The 17,614-nt window shown below is 35.3% G+C and overlaps 1 protein-coding gene across 1 annotated transcript; it reads left to right on the forward strand.

Moving 5' to 3' along the window:
- Positions 1–7,997: 7,997 nt before the first annotated feature.
- On the forward strand, positions 7,998–13,465 carry LOC100031849 (septin-10-like). Its single transcript, XM_056823164.1, has 2 exons — positions 7,998–8,130; positions 11,550–13,465. Exon 2 carries the CDS (start codon positions 12,033–12,035, stop codon positions 13,332–13,334), a length of 1,302 nt encoding a protein of 433 aa, XP_056679142.1. The 5' UTR covers positions 7,998–8,130; positions 11,550–12,032; the 3' UTR covers positions 13,335–13,465.
- The last annotated feature ends 4,149 nt before the right edge of the window (positions 13,466–17,614 follow it).

The following is a 17,614-nucleotide window of genomic DNA, read 5'->3' on the forward strand; positions in this document are numbered from 1 at the left end:
TCTCTTCCATGAGATCCCTGATCTATTAGAATAATGGGGAAAAACATAACATTATATGAGTTATACACTAAGATAATGGAAATATAAATATAAAACAACATATTTTAGAAAAGTTTGTTATTTTAGACCCTCAAAGGAAAAATACCTTTAGTAATCTGAATAATTTACTTGTGAAAAAATGAAATACTTTAAGTAAGTTTCTCTAGCTATTTAAAGAGATGCATTTCTATTTTTCAAAGCTTCACTTTAATTATGTATTGTTTATAAGTCTTTCATAAATTGTTCTAGATGTGAATAAATAAAATAATTTTCTACTACCTTATGTTAACTATCTTACATTAAGGATATTTTCATGTCACATTTTACTACTAATAATAACTGATATTTGCATAATAATATACATTTACAAAGTATTTACATTCTTTATTTCTCTTTATCTTCACAACAGTCCTGGGAGGTACATTGTGCAAGTACTATTACACTCATTTTATAGATGAGGAAGTTAACATTCAGTGAATCTAAGTGATTTGTTTAAGATAAACATAGCTGTTAAAATAAAGGACAGAACTGGGAATTAAACTGAACTTGAATAGTGCCTTATCCACTATTGAATCACTGAATCTCAAAATTTCAGAGTTGGGAGTGACCCCAGTGGCCATTCAATGCAACTTGTATTAGAAATGAAATGTCCACTCAATACATACAAGCCATCATCATTCAGCTTCTCTTTGAAAGGATCCATTGAAAGAGAATGTAGTACCTCTCAAACCAGCTATTTCATTTAATTAAAAAACAAACAAACAAACTTATCTTCCATCTTAGAATCAATACTTTGTATTGTTTCCAAGACAGAAGAGTGGTAAGGGCTATGCAGTGGGGGTTGAGTGACTTACCCAGGGTCACACAACTAGGATGTGTCTGAGGACAGTTTTGAATCCAGGATAACCCATCTTGAGGCCTGGTTCTCAATGCACTGAAGCACCTAGCTACTCCCTATTTCATGTAATTTCAAAGAAATTTTTCCTCACATTGAGACTAAATCTACCTTTTTGAAAATTCCACCCATCATTCCTGATGTGACCTTCTGAGTGTGAATTTTAAAATTACTCCACCCTACTCAGACCATACTTTAGAAGATTTGATTTAGCTATTTCCTGATTTGTAACAATGGAGATACTTGGTCTAACAGAATCCGGTCTTGGTAACTCTACATTACTCCACCTACTTCGTTTAACAAGGTCAGGAATGTCTGCACCCATACTAAAGGATTAAGTATCTAAGAAGATGGCCTTCAACAGACATGTGCAGAAACAGCTGACAGATCCCTGGGATGTCCTAAGTCAAGCTAAGCTATCATTGGTACAGATGAGATACAGGAAAGTGATGTAAAACCATTTAATAAAGGCACATCACTTCCTCTCTTTGCTCTCTTTCCCCAGAGAGGTGACTCTGGCTGGCAGCGTGATAAGCATCCCAACATCTTGGCGTGGTGGTATCTATTTGTCTGGGTTTTGGCAGTGAGTTTGCCCTTGAGCTGATTCATGTTCAGGCATTTTGACTGGGCCCTCTTGGAGTTCAGGCTGATTCCTTCCTCCTTTACTCTCCAAACCCTTACCTTCCTAGAGCCTCTGGTCTTCTGGCACCAGCCAGGCAGAAGAAATCCTACACCCTTTCCTTCTTCCTTCTTCTTAATGTCTTTCCACTATATCAATTAAATCACCATAAATTTCCAGCTGACTTCGGTATTTTTTTATATTTGGGATATCCATGGCGACCAAATAATTAACATAGTTTAGGTCACAGCGCTAAAGTTATCCTTTACATGAGACCAAACAACATGTCTCATATGGCTTCCTTGGATAGCATCCAGTACTAAAAGACAACCCTTTCCTCTCTCCAATCTCATTGTCTTCTCCATGCTAAACATCCTTAGCTTCTTCTATGACCCTCATATGACATAGACAAAAGACCCTTTACCACCCTGGTTTTTGCTCTTCTGGCCATTGTCTAGTGTACTAATGGCCTTCCCAAAATGTGGCAGTCAACACTAAACAATATATTTTAAATATGTGATGTGATCAGGACCAAGTATAGGAGGAATATCACTTCCTTATTCTTGGGAATCATGCTTCTCTTATATCAACCTTACATGATGATAATGATAATAATTATATAGCAAAAATAGCTTACATGTAATGCTTAAAAATTGAAAGTAATAAATATACATGTAAATATACACATACTATTTATTAATTTCTATATATCTACTATGCCACCTAGTTACTACACATATATAAGACACATATATTAGGTAGAATGCCAGGCCTGGAATCAAGAAGAACTGAGTTTAAATCTGGCCCTCAGAAACTAACAATACTCATATACTAGACCTTGGGCAAGTCACATAACCCTATTCACCGCAGTTTCCTCATCTATGAAATGAGTTGGTGAAAGAAATGTCAAATCGCTCCAATATCTTTATCAAACAAGTCTCAAATAGGGTCACAAAGAGTCAGGGACAACTAAAATGAAGAACAACAATAAATAATACATACATACACACATACATATGTATATATGTACAGATAAATACATATATGTAGATATACACATGCATACATGTATATCTTATCTTAGTTCCTTCCTTCCCTCCCTCCTTCCTTCCTTCCTTCCTTCTTCCCTCTCTCTTATCCTTCCTTCCTTCCTTCCTTCCTTCCTTCCTTCCTTCCTTCCTTCCTTCCTTCCTTCCTTCTTCCTTCCTTCCTTCCTTCCTTCCTTCCTTCCTTCTTCCCTCTCTCTTTATTTTTTCTTTCTTCTCTCTTCCTTTCTTTCATTTAATCACTTGCCTGATTCACTTGCCTGAATACTGACTTTTGGAGATGCCACAAAATGCTATCAATTCATATTCAGCTTGAAATCTACTAAAGTCCCTAGACCTTTTTCAGACAAACTCCAGCTTAATTATATCTCCTACATCTCATTTAATGAAATTGATTTTTTTTTACTCTAAGTGTAATACTTAGCATTTGTCTCTCTTATATTTCATTTTTTTGCCTGTCAAGATCTTTTGGATCCCAACTCTCTTTTCCAGTCTGTTAGCTGTCCCTTCTAGTTTTGTGTCATCTTCACTTTGCTGACAATTCATAAAATATTCTTTTTTTCTCATTCCCAAATTACTTCAGACCTTTGAATACAGGTATAAGATATTTCACTTTCCTAAGTACATTTGTATTTTCTAATTTCAATCTGCTAGTAAAATTGTGCTCATATTTCCAATTAATCTGGCTACCTTTTTTTAATGGCATTTCATGATTGTTGTTGCCATCTGCTTATATAAACACTGAGATTCATAGCAGTAGAATCTGGCTGAGGTTTCCTGAGCCCAAAATCAAAACGAATGACATCTGCTACATGCCTCCCATTTAATTTCACTCTCTCCCCAATCACACCAGGTTCTTTTATTTTTCTTTATAGGCAGAGATGTTTATTGCTTATGGCTTTATATTTATTGAATTGTGATAATCTTCTGTAATTTCATTTTACAATTTTGTTAGCAATCGAGTGATTAAAGGTATAAAAGTGACTATGAGTGTGGCTAATTCCTCATTTGTTGTTAAGGTTCATTCATTTATTCTTGTTGTTTTGGTTGTCATATCTGAGTCATTGTGGTTCTATTTGAGATTTTCTGGGCAAAGATATTGGAGTGGTTTGCCATTTCTTTCTAGACCTCATTTTACAGATGAGGAAACAGAGTCAAAGAAGGTTAAGTGATTTGCCCAGGCTCACACAGCCAGCAAGTATCTGAGGATGGATTTGAACTCAGGTCTTCCTGCCTATAGGCCTGGTGCTCTATCTACAATGCCATTTAACTCCCTCTGCTGGCACATAATCAATATTTAATAAATGCTTGAGTGAATGAACTAGGAGAACAATATTCACAATGATTACCAAACTAAACAACGACAGCAACAAAAATGCTTTTAACCCAATAATAACACACAAATGTATCTAAATTGCCATACATTGAAATAAAAAATCCTGTTCTCCAAATGATGAAATAGAAAACACATTTCCTTGATTTCAATAGAAAAATTGTGTTAAATATTTCATCATGTGCTAGATATAGGTATTTTGTTAGTTATTTTTTTCTTATTTTCCTTCTTTACAAAAGTTTTAGCAAATGACGAGGGATTTTTAAGGGGCGATTCCTGAGACCAATAAAAAAGGCATCAGAGGAATTTTTAAAAAAATGTAAATGTTGCCCAAGGGAATGAAAAATATAACAAACAAACAAACAAACAAAACTTGGGAGATGTAAGCAAACTGTTTAAACTGCAACTTCAGTGTTAAGCAATAGTTTGAGCTGATACAAGGTAAAGTGAGCAGAGCCTGGAGAATATGGTACATTGTAACAGCAATATTGTATAATGTTAAGCCTTGAATGACTCAGCTATTCTAAGCAATAGGATGATCCAAGAAAATTCCAAAGGACTCACTCATGGCAACTAATTCTAACCACCTCCAGATAAAGACCTGATGGACTCAATGCAAATAGAAGTATACTGTCTTCCACTTTATTTTCTTGGGGTTATTTATAAGTCATTTTTCATAAAATGACTGATGTGGAAATATATTTTGTAAGATTGAACATATAAAACCTAGACCAAATTGCTTTCTGTTTCAAGTAGGGAGAAGGGGAGAAAGGAAGAAAGAGAATTAGAGTTTTTTTAAGAAAACAGATATTTAAATTTGGGAAAATATTTTATTAAATAAAAATAAATAATAAAAAGCATTAGGTTTAGGACTCATTTGGAAATAAAGCACAGCAATACAATCCATAATTCCATTTTTGAAAGCATAAGTCTGGTAGAAATGCTAATTATGTAATTGGTAGAAAAGGGAAATAAAAAAGTTAAGATGCACCCCAGGTTTGGAACTGGGATATAAACATTACACTAAAAGCAGGATTTTGTGACATGTGAACTCTAGATGAGAGCATTTACTCTATGCACTGGTTTGATATTGTCTGGAATTTTCTCTACTCTTCTTCTGTGCACAAGTCATATCTTCTCTAACTAAAATGGCAATTCTAAGAGGGTTTGAAATATTTTTTGTCCTCCATTTAGAAGTATAGAGCCTGATACTTAATACACATCTTCTAAGTGTTTAAATTTTTATTCCTTTCCCGAGCCCTTCTATAGTTGACACCTAAGATTTCTCCCATCTTTTTCTTTATTAACTGATGAATCATTTATATTTGGCACACTGGTCTACTAACATTGTTGGCAGGCTTTTTTCCCACTAAAGGTAGAAAATCAGGAAATACCAAGAAAACTGTATTAATTATCATGACTATATTAATTAAATCATCACTTTCTGATTGTCAGAATATAACCTATAGCCAGCATGGTGGTGGTGGTAGTGATGGTGGCAATGAGGAAAGATTGGCTAAATTTTAACAACTTTCTCCCTGATTTGATTTTCAGTGACCAACTGTTTGCTGTTGAATAAAACTTTTTATTTTTTTCATTTTTTTATTTGTTTAATTTTTAAATATATTTTTTATTTGGTCAATTTCAAACATTATTCCTTGGTTACAAGACTCATTTTCTATTCCTCCCTACCCTCCCCCTTTCCCTCCCATAACCGATGCACAGTTTCATTGGGTATCACATGTGTTCTTGATCAGAACCCATCCATTTCCATGTTGTTGGTATTTGCACTAGGATGTTCATTTAGAGTCTATATCCCCAATCATATCCCCTTTGACTCATGTCATTAAGCAGTTGTTTTTCTTTAGTGTTTTTACTCCCACAGTTTTTCTCTGGATGTGAATAGTATTTTTTCTCTTGTAACCCTCTGAGTTGTTCAGGATCAATGCATTACTACCAATGGAGGAGTCCATTACATTTGATTGTACCACAGTGTAACAGTCTTCCTGTACAATGTTCTCCTGGTTCTGCTCCTTTCACTCTGCATCACTTCCTGGAGATTGTTCCAGTCCCCATGGAATTCCTCTACTTTATTATTCCTTTTAGCACAATAGTATTCCATCACCAACACATACCATAATTTGTTCAACCATTCCCCAATTGAAGGGCAACCCCTCATTTTCCAATTTTTTGCCACCACAAAGCATAGCTATGAATATTCTTGTACATGTCTTTTTCCTTATTATATTTTGGGAGTACAAACCCAGGAGGGCTACGGCTGGATCAAAGGGCAGACAGTCAGACAGATAGAATAAAAAATTTTAAACAAAGTTTAAAAGTATCCTAGAGATAAAGGGCACATAGAGAAGCTCTAAGCCTCTTTGTGCTGGATCAGCGGCAGCTGTGGCTAAGGACTGATAGAAGGCTCAAGAACAGTCAGGTATAGGGTTAAGGCCTGAGGGTAGCTGAGATAGGAATAAAGTTAGTGTTGTCTAATCCCATTGGCTTCTTTGTCATAAGACTTTGCCTCAGTTGCAGTCTCACCTTGAAAACTTCCCTCAATTTCCTTAGCACCTGAGGCTTTCCACCCTAAAAGATTCATTTGTCCTATGGTCTTCTCACCCTGGGTCATGCTTTTACCATACTCTTCCCCTTTTCTCATTATTTCACTTCTCCCTAGACCTCCATTTTGGGGAGGGTTTCAGGCCTGCCAACCTTCATTCTCTTCCAGGCTGTACTTCTGGCTTTCCAAATTGAATGTCATGTCTCCACATGGGTACTTTCAATTATCCCTTCAAATCCAAATATATCCTCTTTCTCTTTCTCCTTTGTGTGTCATCTTTCCCCAGCAGGAAAGCTTTGTGGAAGAGATTGTCTTTTTGCTTGTATTTTTATCCTCAGCACTTAGCACAGTGTCTGGTCCATATTAAGAGCTTAATAAATTCCTATTGCTAGCCTACCTAGAGATGAAGAAAGTGAATGCTAAGGTCTAAAGGGAATGCAATTTGGAGAATTAAATAAATCCAAGTAACTTATTTCTACCTATGTGAAAGATGTTCCTCATAATGAAGTCTTTTTTGCAACTTATTATTTCAATTAAGAGGGTATGCAAAGTTGAATCAGTTATATATGACCTACCAAATCCAGTGGCTTCCTGTTGTCACTAAGACAAAGTATTAGCTCCTCTATTTAGATTTTTAAAAACTTTCTATGCATTTATTATCTCTCCCTCATATTCCTTTCCATTAAACAATAATATACCCTCATCACAAATATACATAGTCCAACAGCATACATTTCCATGGCCATGTCTGAAAATGCATTTGATTATGGATTTTAAGGTCTTGAGAGGAAGTCAGGAGGTTCAGTGGATCATGTACGCAGCCTAGAATCAGGTAAAAACCCAAGTCTAAATATTTCCTCATTCTAGGTATGTGATTCTGGGCAAACAGTTTAATTTCTACCTTCCTTAGTTTCCTCAACTATAAAATGGGGATCAGAAATAACACCTACCTTAGGTTGTTGTGAACATCAAATAATAAGTTCTCCTAGTATTATGAAAACTAGTTTTTCCTCTGTTTCTGTACACACTTTAAAGCCTATTCCTATCAATAATACTAGCTTTCTAGCTGTATTATCAGATCACACATATCACCTCTTCTCTGGATCATTGTAGTGGAATCTTAGTGGCTTTTTAAAAAAATCCAATACACATTGAAGACAATACACAAGATGTGTATTGTCTATATAAGATGTGTCCTGTCCTTATCACCCCAGCTGGTAGTATTCCCTTATTCTTGAAAGTCATATTACTTTGTATATAGTTTTCCATGCCCAAATTAAAAAAAAAAAACAACATATCATGACTAGGCAGCCAACTTATTGATGATTTACCTCCCTGTCATTAGTCTGATCCTCAAGAAACATACTTGGATTGTTCATGGGACCATAATTTAAGCCTTTTCAGGATGGCAGGACCTATAAACCTACCAGAGCTTGTTTTCTGTTGGTATGGTCTTCAAGAACCTAATGTAACCTCTATGACATGATGCTGTGTCAGAGGAGGAAGGAATGTGGTCATCTTACAGGGGGAGACTGAAGAGAGTCCAACAGAATGGGCAGGTACCAATAGGTACTAAGAAGTACCAATCTGCATTATTGGAGGGAATTCTAAATCTGAGATCATAGCTCCATGTGAGTAAGTACTTTGTGTATAGTTTGTATTTCTCTGTTTATGTATCTGTTATTCTATCCCCCTTATAGAATATAAGCTCTTTGATGTCAGATATTTTGCATATATGTGTGTCTTTGAATCCTCAGTATTTAAGCATATTGCCTTATAAATAGTAGTCAATTTAATATTTACTGAATAGAATTATCAGCCTTTTTTCATCCAAGCAGCAGTCCTATGCCATTTTTGATACTCTTGATAGCTTAAAAAGGGCTTCTTAACTATCCTTTAGTTTTTTCACCATCCTTGGGACTCATTTGGGCTTTGCTACTAATTCTCACAATATCATGCCATTCAAATGTTTTTATTTTTTAAGCTCTCTATACCTTTCTTGAAAAATTTATTTAGCTCTCCCCTCCCCGTATGTATCATCTGGCAAATATATATAGACTATGTCTTTCATGTTTCTGCTTCACAGTTTAGTCTTTGGAAGTGAACATTCACAAGTTATTCAGATATCAAATCTGTAGCTGTATTATCCATGCATGACAATCATATATCACAATTTGTTCAGCCATTCCCCAATTGATGGACATCCCCTCAATTTTATTTTTTTGCCATCACAAAGAAAGCTGTTATAAATATTTTGGGAACATATAAATCCTTTTCTTTTTCCTCTGATCTCCTTGGGAAATAGGCCTAACGATAGTATTGCTAGGTCTAAGGATATACACAGTTTTATAGCTCTCTGTATGTAATTTCAAATTGTTCTCCAAAGTAGTTGGATTGATTCACAGTTACACCAAAAGTGTGTTAGTGTTCCCATTTTTTCACATCTCCAACATTTGTCATTTTGTCCTTTCACTCATGTTTTTATATTTAATCCTAGTCTACCTTTTGTATATGTCTTTTACAAAACTAAGTCAATTGACCCTTTACGGTCATGTTGTTCTCTTTAGGCAGCCACTCCTTTAAAAAAATAATTGGAATTGCTTGCATTCATGTGAGAAATTTGCTCTTTAGATTATCATATCTTTCTTCAACTACCTTCTTCAGCATATTTAGTTGCATAATTCTGTGGTCTTATGTCACTAAGAATTCACCTTATGAAAAACAAATTCTTATCCTAGGCATAATGATCATGAAGGTTTAATCACTTCCTTCCAAAGATCTAATCTTTTCTCTTTCTGTATCCAGTCTCCATTTATTATGAACTTAGATCTCATTCATACTAATGGAAGCCCTATCTCCTTTCCTCTTGCCTGTTTACAGATGGAGCTAAATCATGCAGTACTGGGTACTAGCATACTATGCCCAGTCATTGCAAATATTATATGTTAATAGAGCAATAGAATTTTAGAGTTATAAAAGACATTATATATCACCTATCTCTAAAGATCATTCAACTATTTCTTTCTCAATTATCTCTATGCAGATGAGTTCGAAATCTCTATTTCTAGTCCCAGTCTCTCTCCAAAACTACAATTCTACATCATCAACTGCTTATGGAGCATTTAAAATGGAATATATTATATTTACCTCAAATTCACACTCAAAAATAGAAGCCATTATCTTCTCCTAAATCCATCATTCTTTACAGCTTCCCCTTTTCTCTTGTAGTTACTATGATCCTTTCAACACCTACGTTGGCAATCTCAAAAATATATTCTTCTCCTTTCCCCTGCATCCCTCTTTCCCATAGCCAATCAGAAACCAAGTCTCATTTATTTTACCTCCACAACATTTCCCTTGTACATCCACTTCTCTTTAGTCAATGACCATTGTCCTAATTTAGGCCATTGGTTCTTACCTCAACTGATACAATAACCTTCTTTATTTTCCTTATTTTTTGTTGCTGCAAACAATATTCAATAAATGCATTTTGACATTCAAAGAACAATAAAGATACTTATTTAAATTTAAATTGCAAATTATGTACAATATTTAAAATACACATATATAAAACTTGAGACACAATGTGATCTAATAGATAGAAAGCCTTGAAGAGAGGAAAATCTTGGTTCAAGCCCTGCCATTGATGCATACCGATTGCATGATTTTGGGCAATTCATGTATGATTTTTGGTAAGTTATTTAACTGCAAATTTAACTGATTTTTAGGCAACTCTATGGCAAGATGCAGACAAACTGGAACTCTCCATTGGTAAAGATTTTTCTTTCATCAGGGAATTCCCAATATTAATAGAATCAATTTGCAATATTAGTAAAATCATAGAACATATCTCTATAATACAATATTATGTATATAGGTAGTTATATACATGTGAATATACATACATATTCATACACTATATATGTATATACAGTTTGTATATATGTATATAATGTACACTTGTTTTATATTTCCTACTATACTTCTTTTAATTATTTTAAATATTCCTTCCCTTCTTGGAAGAGAGATGATAAACCAAAGGGGCAGAAGGAGGCATACATTCAAATCATGACCAATCTATTGATTTGTTTTGCTTGACTATATGTATTTATTATAAGAAAAGACTTCTCCTTGTGGATGGACAAGTGGTAGTGGATGACTTTAATTATATAAATATGTATATGTATATGTACATATAGAACAAGTATTAACTTTAATGCTCTTTAGATATAATATATACCTTCACTGATGCTCTTTTGTACATATAGACAAAATGGAAAACATTAATATGTATACACACATACACACAAAATAGAACATTAATATTTTAAAAAATCCGTAAGTCTGTTTCCAGTCTCTCCCCTCTCCAATCGATTCTTCATCTAGTGACACAAAACAAATGTTACAAAGCACAGGTCTAACTTGCTCAGTTTCCTATTTAAAAAGCTTGCACTAAAAAATTGGAAAACCAGAGGATGTCCCTTCATTAGGGAATGGCTGAAAATAATGTGGTATATGATTCCTGATGGAATACTATTATGCTATAAGGAATGATGAATCCATGGATTTCAATAAGAACTGGAATGACCTACATGAACTCATGCAGAGTGAAATAAGCAGAACTAGGAGAAGATTATACATAATATCTGAAAAATTGTGGGAGGATAAAATATAATTGACTTTGCTACTGAAAGCACCCAGGTCAGTTCTGAGGGACTTAGAACAAAACGCTATCCACATCTAGATAAAGAACCCTTGGAAAAGAAATGCAGAAGAAAACATGATTTTTTACTTGTTTATACCGGTATATGATTTGGAGTGTGGGTTTTAAAAGATCATTATAAAAATGAATGATATGGAAATAGGTTTTGAGTGATAATGTATGCATTACCCAGTAGAATTGCTTGTCAACTCCAGGAGTGGGGAAGGAAGAAGGGAGGGAGACAACAAGAATCATATAACCTGGGGGAATTTTTTTTTTTTAAAGCTTGCAATTGTAAAGATGAGAGGATGTTGTGGTGTTAAAATGCCTAACAGGATTTATTTTTTTCTAGACGCCCCCAAAAGCCAGTGAAGATTTTTTTTTTTTAATCAAAAGAGCTACACATCACGTCACATTTGCACATTCCTACGAGGTCAATTTGAAGCAAGCCATCTTACCTTTCTGAGCCTGCCTGCTGACTTGTGAAAATGGAATAATACTTCTAAAGTACAAAGAATAGCCAGGTGTCTTTAAACTAGAAGAAGCGCACATTTCCTTCAGCGCGTAATCATAGTAGCGGGACCCTGGCTCCACTTTCTCCAGTCCCGGGGATCCCCTTTGCTTACTTTAGTCCATCCGCTTCCGCGTGCTCCAGATTGTCTTCAGCCGCCGGTTAAATTCCAACCGTGGGGAGCCCAAAGCGGTAGCTGTGACGACTTACTTTCTCCCTCTTGGGCTTTCCCCTCCACCTTCGGAGGCTAGAGGGCACCGAAATTGCGGCTTCGGTTTTCCCCAGGATCCCGCCGGGCCACCCCACACTTCATCTCTGGGAACCATGGCTTCTTCTGAGGTGGCACGGCATATGGTCTATCAGTCTCTTGTGGGAATCAAAGCAACTTGTGTCACCTCCCAACCATGTAAAGAAGAAAGGATAACAGACGAAGACCCTCGTTCTTTAACTATAACCGGCCATGTGGGTTTTGAAAGTTTGCCTGATCAGTTGGTCAACAGGACCCTTCAGCAAGGGTTCTGTTTCAACATTCTCTGTGTGGGGGAAACTGGAATCGGAAAGTCGACCCTGATAGACACGTTGTTTAACACTAATTTTGATCACTGCGGTTCCTCTCACTTTCACCCCAATGTAAGACTTAAAGCCCAAACATATGAACTCCAGGAAAGCAATGTCCGCTTGAAACTGACCATCGTAAATACAGTGGGATTTGGAGACCAGATAAATAAAGAAGATAGCTATCGACCAATAGTGGATTACATAGATGCCCAATTTGAGGCATATCTTCAAGAAGAATTGAAGGTTAAACGTTCACTCTTTAACTACCGAGATTCTCGAATCCATGTTTGCCTTTACTTTATTGCACCTACAGGGCATTCCCTTAAGGCTCTTGACTTGTTAACCATGAAGCATCTGGATAGCAGGGTAAACATCATTCCGGTGATTGCCAAAGCTGATACACTTTCTAAATGCGACTTGCAGAAGTTTAAGCTTAAACTCATGAATGAATTGGTCTCCAATGGGATCCAGTTTTACCAATTCCCAACAGACGATGAAACTGTTGCTCAGCTTAATTCTTCAATGAATGGACATTTACCATTTGCTGTTGTGGGGAGTACAGAGGAGGTCAAACTTGGGAATAAGATGGTGAAAGCTCGTCGGTATCCCTGGGGCATTGTACAAGTAGAAAATGAAAATCACTGTGACTTTGTAAAGCTCCGGGAAATGCTTATTTGCACAAATATGGAAGACCTGAGAGAACAAACCCATATTCGACACTATGAAAATTATAGGCGTTGCAAACTGGAGGAAACCGGCTTTAAAGAGGTATGTCCAGAGAAAAAGCCTCTAAGTGTTCTGGAGTCACAAGAAATCAAAAGGTATGATTCCTTTTGTGAACTTCAAAGGAAAGAAGAGGAGATGAAACAGTTGTTTGTCAAGCGAGTGAAAGAAAAAGAAGCTATTTTGAAAGAAGCTGAGCGAGAGCTCCAGGCAAAATTTGAACATCTTAAAAGACTTCATCAAGAAGAAAGAATCAAACTTGAAGAAAGGAGAAGAAATTTAGAAGAGGAAATAAGTGCTCTTGGAAAACGGAAAGCTGCATGTGAACTAAAAGCCAGCCTTTAAATGCATCTGGTACCGGTTTAAAGAAAAAACAAAAACTGCTAAGACCTCAACATTATGTAATACAGAAGTTACAGATTTATGTAGCACAGATGGTTACATAAGCAAAAGTTATTAAATGTTTAGAAGTATGATTTTCTTTTCTGACTTTATTTTTTGTTGTTTTCTTCCCCTAAGGGCTCATCTGATGGATGAGCATAGCAACTAACAATGTATATGGCATGAATTATTGATAATATTAGTCTTTAATCTTTTTTTTATTTATTGTTTAAAACACTCAGATTGTCTCTCTGTAGTGTCAGGGTGCTGGCACTTTGAAAGTGCATTGTACCAAAGTCAAAACTCAGTGTTATTGAAATTCTTCACTCATTTTCGATATGGATTATATTTATATGTGTTCAAGAATCAGCCCCCCCTTCACTCCAACTTGATCATTTAATTGTTTTAATATACTAAATGACATTTACCCCAGAAAACTTTTGAAATGCAAGCAAGGACCACTGTTTAGCCACTTAATAATTTTACGAATGATTTTCATAAGTGTTCAGTTTGGGAGGAGTGTAAGTTTTTGTAATAGACCTATATAATGATTTTAGAGTGCCATATTAATTAATGTTTGATAGCTGTTGTATTACTGTTATTTTTTCATGAATGTGCAAAGGTCAAAATACTCAGTCATATCAACTTATTTTCACATGATTATATCACCTCATATCTTTAAGATATGGAATCTGGTTGCATCACACTGATTTTGACTATTTAATCTTGACTATTAATTTGACTATTTAATTTAATTATTGATTTGTACTATGTACTCATTTTATACATTTAAATCCTAACTTATTTAGCTCAGGAGAGAAAGGGAGGGGGAAAAAAAAGAGTTTTTTTCATTTCATATCCTTATCCAAATACATACAAAAAAAAGTTAGCACTAAGAAAGTAATGTTAGACTATTTAGTCTTTAAAGATGTTAAACAAATTTCAACTAATTCTCTACTCTCCAAGCACACTGAGTGTTTAGAGTAAGAATGCCTTTGTATTCTAAAAATAACCAAGTGATTAGGTACTTAGGTAGTGGTAACATTCTTTGATTAATGTTTTTTTTTTTAACTTGAATTAAAAATATTTTGTTTTCCCCATTTAGATTTAAAAAAAAATTTTTAACATTTAAAGCAAAATTTGAGTCCCAAATTCTCTCCTTTCCCTCCCTGCCCCCAGATGGTAAGCAATATGAAAATAGATTTTACATATGTAATCATGTAATATATTATTCTACATTAATCATTTTGTGGGAAAAAAAACCCTCAAACAACCCCCCCCCCCCAATGAAGATAGTGATAGTGTTCTTTGTTATGGATTCAGATTCCATCAGTTCTTTCTCTGGAGGAAGAGGGTATCTTTCATCATGAGTACTTCCATTGTATGTGTTATATGTGTCTTCTATCATGAAATGAACACTATAGAAATATGTATTACTAGAAAGTAAGGATATAACCTATACCAGACTATTCGCTGCCTTGGGAAGGGGAGAAGGGTAGAGAGGTAGAAAAATTGAATTCTAAAATGTCAAAAAACAATTATTAAAATTGTTTCTACATGTAACTGAAAAAATAAAAAAAAATGAAAAAAAAAAGAATTACAAGTATGATTTTCCCATGTAGGGATGTAAACAGCTTAACCTTATTGAATCCCTTATGATTTCTTTTTCCTGTTTACCTTTTTAAGGTTTTCTTGAGTTTTGTATTTGAAAGTCAGATTTTCTCTTTGGTACTGGTCTTTACATCAGGAATGTTTGAAAGTCCTCTATATCATTGTTCATTCATTTTTACCACTGAAGGAGTAAACTCAATTTTGGTTGGTAGATGATTAATGTTCCTAATCCTAGCTCCTTTGCCCTCTAAAATAACATTTTCCCAAACCTCCAATTCTTTATTGTATAAGCTGTTAAATCTTGTGCCATTTTGACTAAGTCTTGTGTTATCCTCCACAATATTTGAATTTGGTTGCTTGTGATATTTTCTACTTGACCTGGGAACTATGAGATCTAGCTATAAAATTATTGGGAGTTTTCATTTTGGGATCTTTTTCAGGATATGATTGGTGAGTTCTTTCAGTTTCTATTTTACTTTCAGATGCTAGAATACCAGGACAATTTTCCTTGATAATTTTTGAAATATGATGGCTTGGCTCTTTTTTATCTTGATTTTCAGGTAGTCCAATAATCCTTAAATTCCATTTATTGCATCTATTGTCCAAATGGAAGTCATTAGCTTCCCCTTGCCAACTCTAACTTCTAAGGAATTATTTTGTTGCTCTTTTGTACCTCTTTTCCCATGTGGCCAGTTTTGCTTTTTAAGGAATCCATGTTTGTGTGTGTATGTGTGTGTGTGTGTGTGTGTGTACCTTTTAGCATTTGTTCTATTCTGGTTTTTTTAATGATATTTTCTTCAGTATTTTTGGTCCTCCTTTACCAAATTGTCAACTCTTTTTTTCATGACTTTCTTGTATTGTCTTCATTTCTTGTCACAATTTTCCCTGTTCCTCTATTTGATTTAAAAAAAAAAAACCCTTTTGTATCTCTTCTAGGAATTTTTCTTGGGTCTGAGAGCAATTCACATTTTTCTTTGGGGGTAGGGGCTTTGGATGCAGCAGTATTGACTTTGCTGTCTTCTGAGTTTGTGTTTTGACCTTTTCTGTCTCCATAATAAATTTTCATTGAGTTTATTTTTTGTTTGTTTGCTCATTAAAACAATAACAACAACAACTTTTAACTGAAAAAACCCATTTAAGTTGGGCTCTGTTTCTGTGCTGCTGAGGGCATTGTTCCAAGCTTCAGGTTTTTTTTTTTTTGTGTAGCTGCTTTCACAGCTAGTTCTGGGGATCTATAAGTGAATTCATCAAAAGTGGTATGATCTCAAGAGAGGTGTGTTTACTTCTCTTCTGTTCTGTGTTGTTCTGGTCTTCGAGTGACCATGAGCACTCTCCTCTGCATTAGTATTATGACTAGGGTCTCCCTTCTCCTCTGGCCTGCCATAAACTCTTGTGTACTGATACTTTCTCATCTAGGGACCTTGACCTAGGATTGTGACCTGTGATTGTGGATTTGCACATAGACAATGCAATAGAATTCTATAGCCAGTGCTATCAAAGGGATCCTTGAATCACTTTTTGAACAGTTGTCTGACCCATATAGTCTGTAGGTTGAGATCTCTGGAAATCATTGCTGCTGGTTCAGCTGCCTCCAATGTCTGAGCTGGCTTGCTAAAAGAGGACCTGCTTCAGAGTGATGGTCCAACTCCAGTGCAAATGGCCTTTCCTGCTGACACTCTTAAGTTGTCTTGGGTAGGAAAATTGTTTTACCCCCATCCTTTTATGGGTTCAACCACTCCAGAATTGTGAGGTATTATTTTTAATTTGTTTATTTTATTTTAATTTGGTCCTTATCTTTTCTCCATCATCTCGGCTCTACCCATAGTAAGAGTACTTTAAAATTTTTAGCAAATAATTTTAATTGACAAATTTCCTTAAAAACAAAAATAAAGTGGGCCTCTAAGTGTGATCTCTTTGGGATTACAGACCTAGTAATGGTATTAATGCATCAAAGGGCATGTAGAGTTTTAAGAGTCCTCTGTACATAGTTCCAAGTTGCTTTTCAGAATGGTAAATTAGATCACAACTCTACTAACAGTGTATTAGTGTCCCAGTTTTCTAACATCGCTGCTAATATTTATCATTTTCCTTTTCTGTCATTTTAGCCAATCTAATAGAGAGGAGTTGTTATAAATGGGCATTTCTCTAATCATCTCTAATCAAGAGTGATTTAGAGGCTTCAGGCAAATGGCTTAGTGAATAGAGAGCCAGGCCTAGAAATAGGGAATCCTAGGTTCAAATCTGGTCTCGGATATTTTCTAGCTATGTGACTCTAGACAATTGCTTAGCCTTTACCATTTTTCTGCCTTGGAACCAATGCTTAATATCAATTCAAGACTAAATGTAAAGGTTAAGCGCACACGCGCACACACACACACACACACACACACACACACACACACACACACACACACACAAAATGTTACCATATTATCTCTCCTGCTTGTACAGTCAGGACAATCTATACTGTGAGTTAGGGAAATTAAGTTCCTACTTCTCCTATACATTGAAGTCTTTTGGCAGTTTTAGCAATGAAAAACAATGACACAGTCATGAGAAACAGGAGCAACACAGTAACTAGAGCAAAGCATCATGTTGGTAACAGAAATCCTCTTAAAAGTCATTAGGAAACT

This window comes from Monodelphis domestica, chromosome 3 (assembly GCF_027887165.1).
Source record: "Monodelphis domestica isolate mMonDom1 chromosome 3, mMonDom1.pri, whole genome shotgun sequence".
Classification (NCBI taxonomy): Eukaryota; Metazoa; Chordata; class Mammalia; order Didelphimorphia; family Didelphidae; genus Monodelphis; species Monodelphis domestica.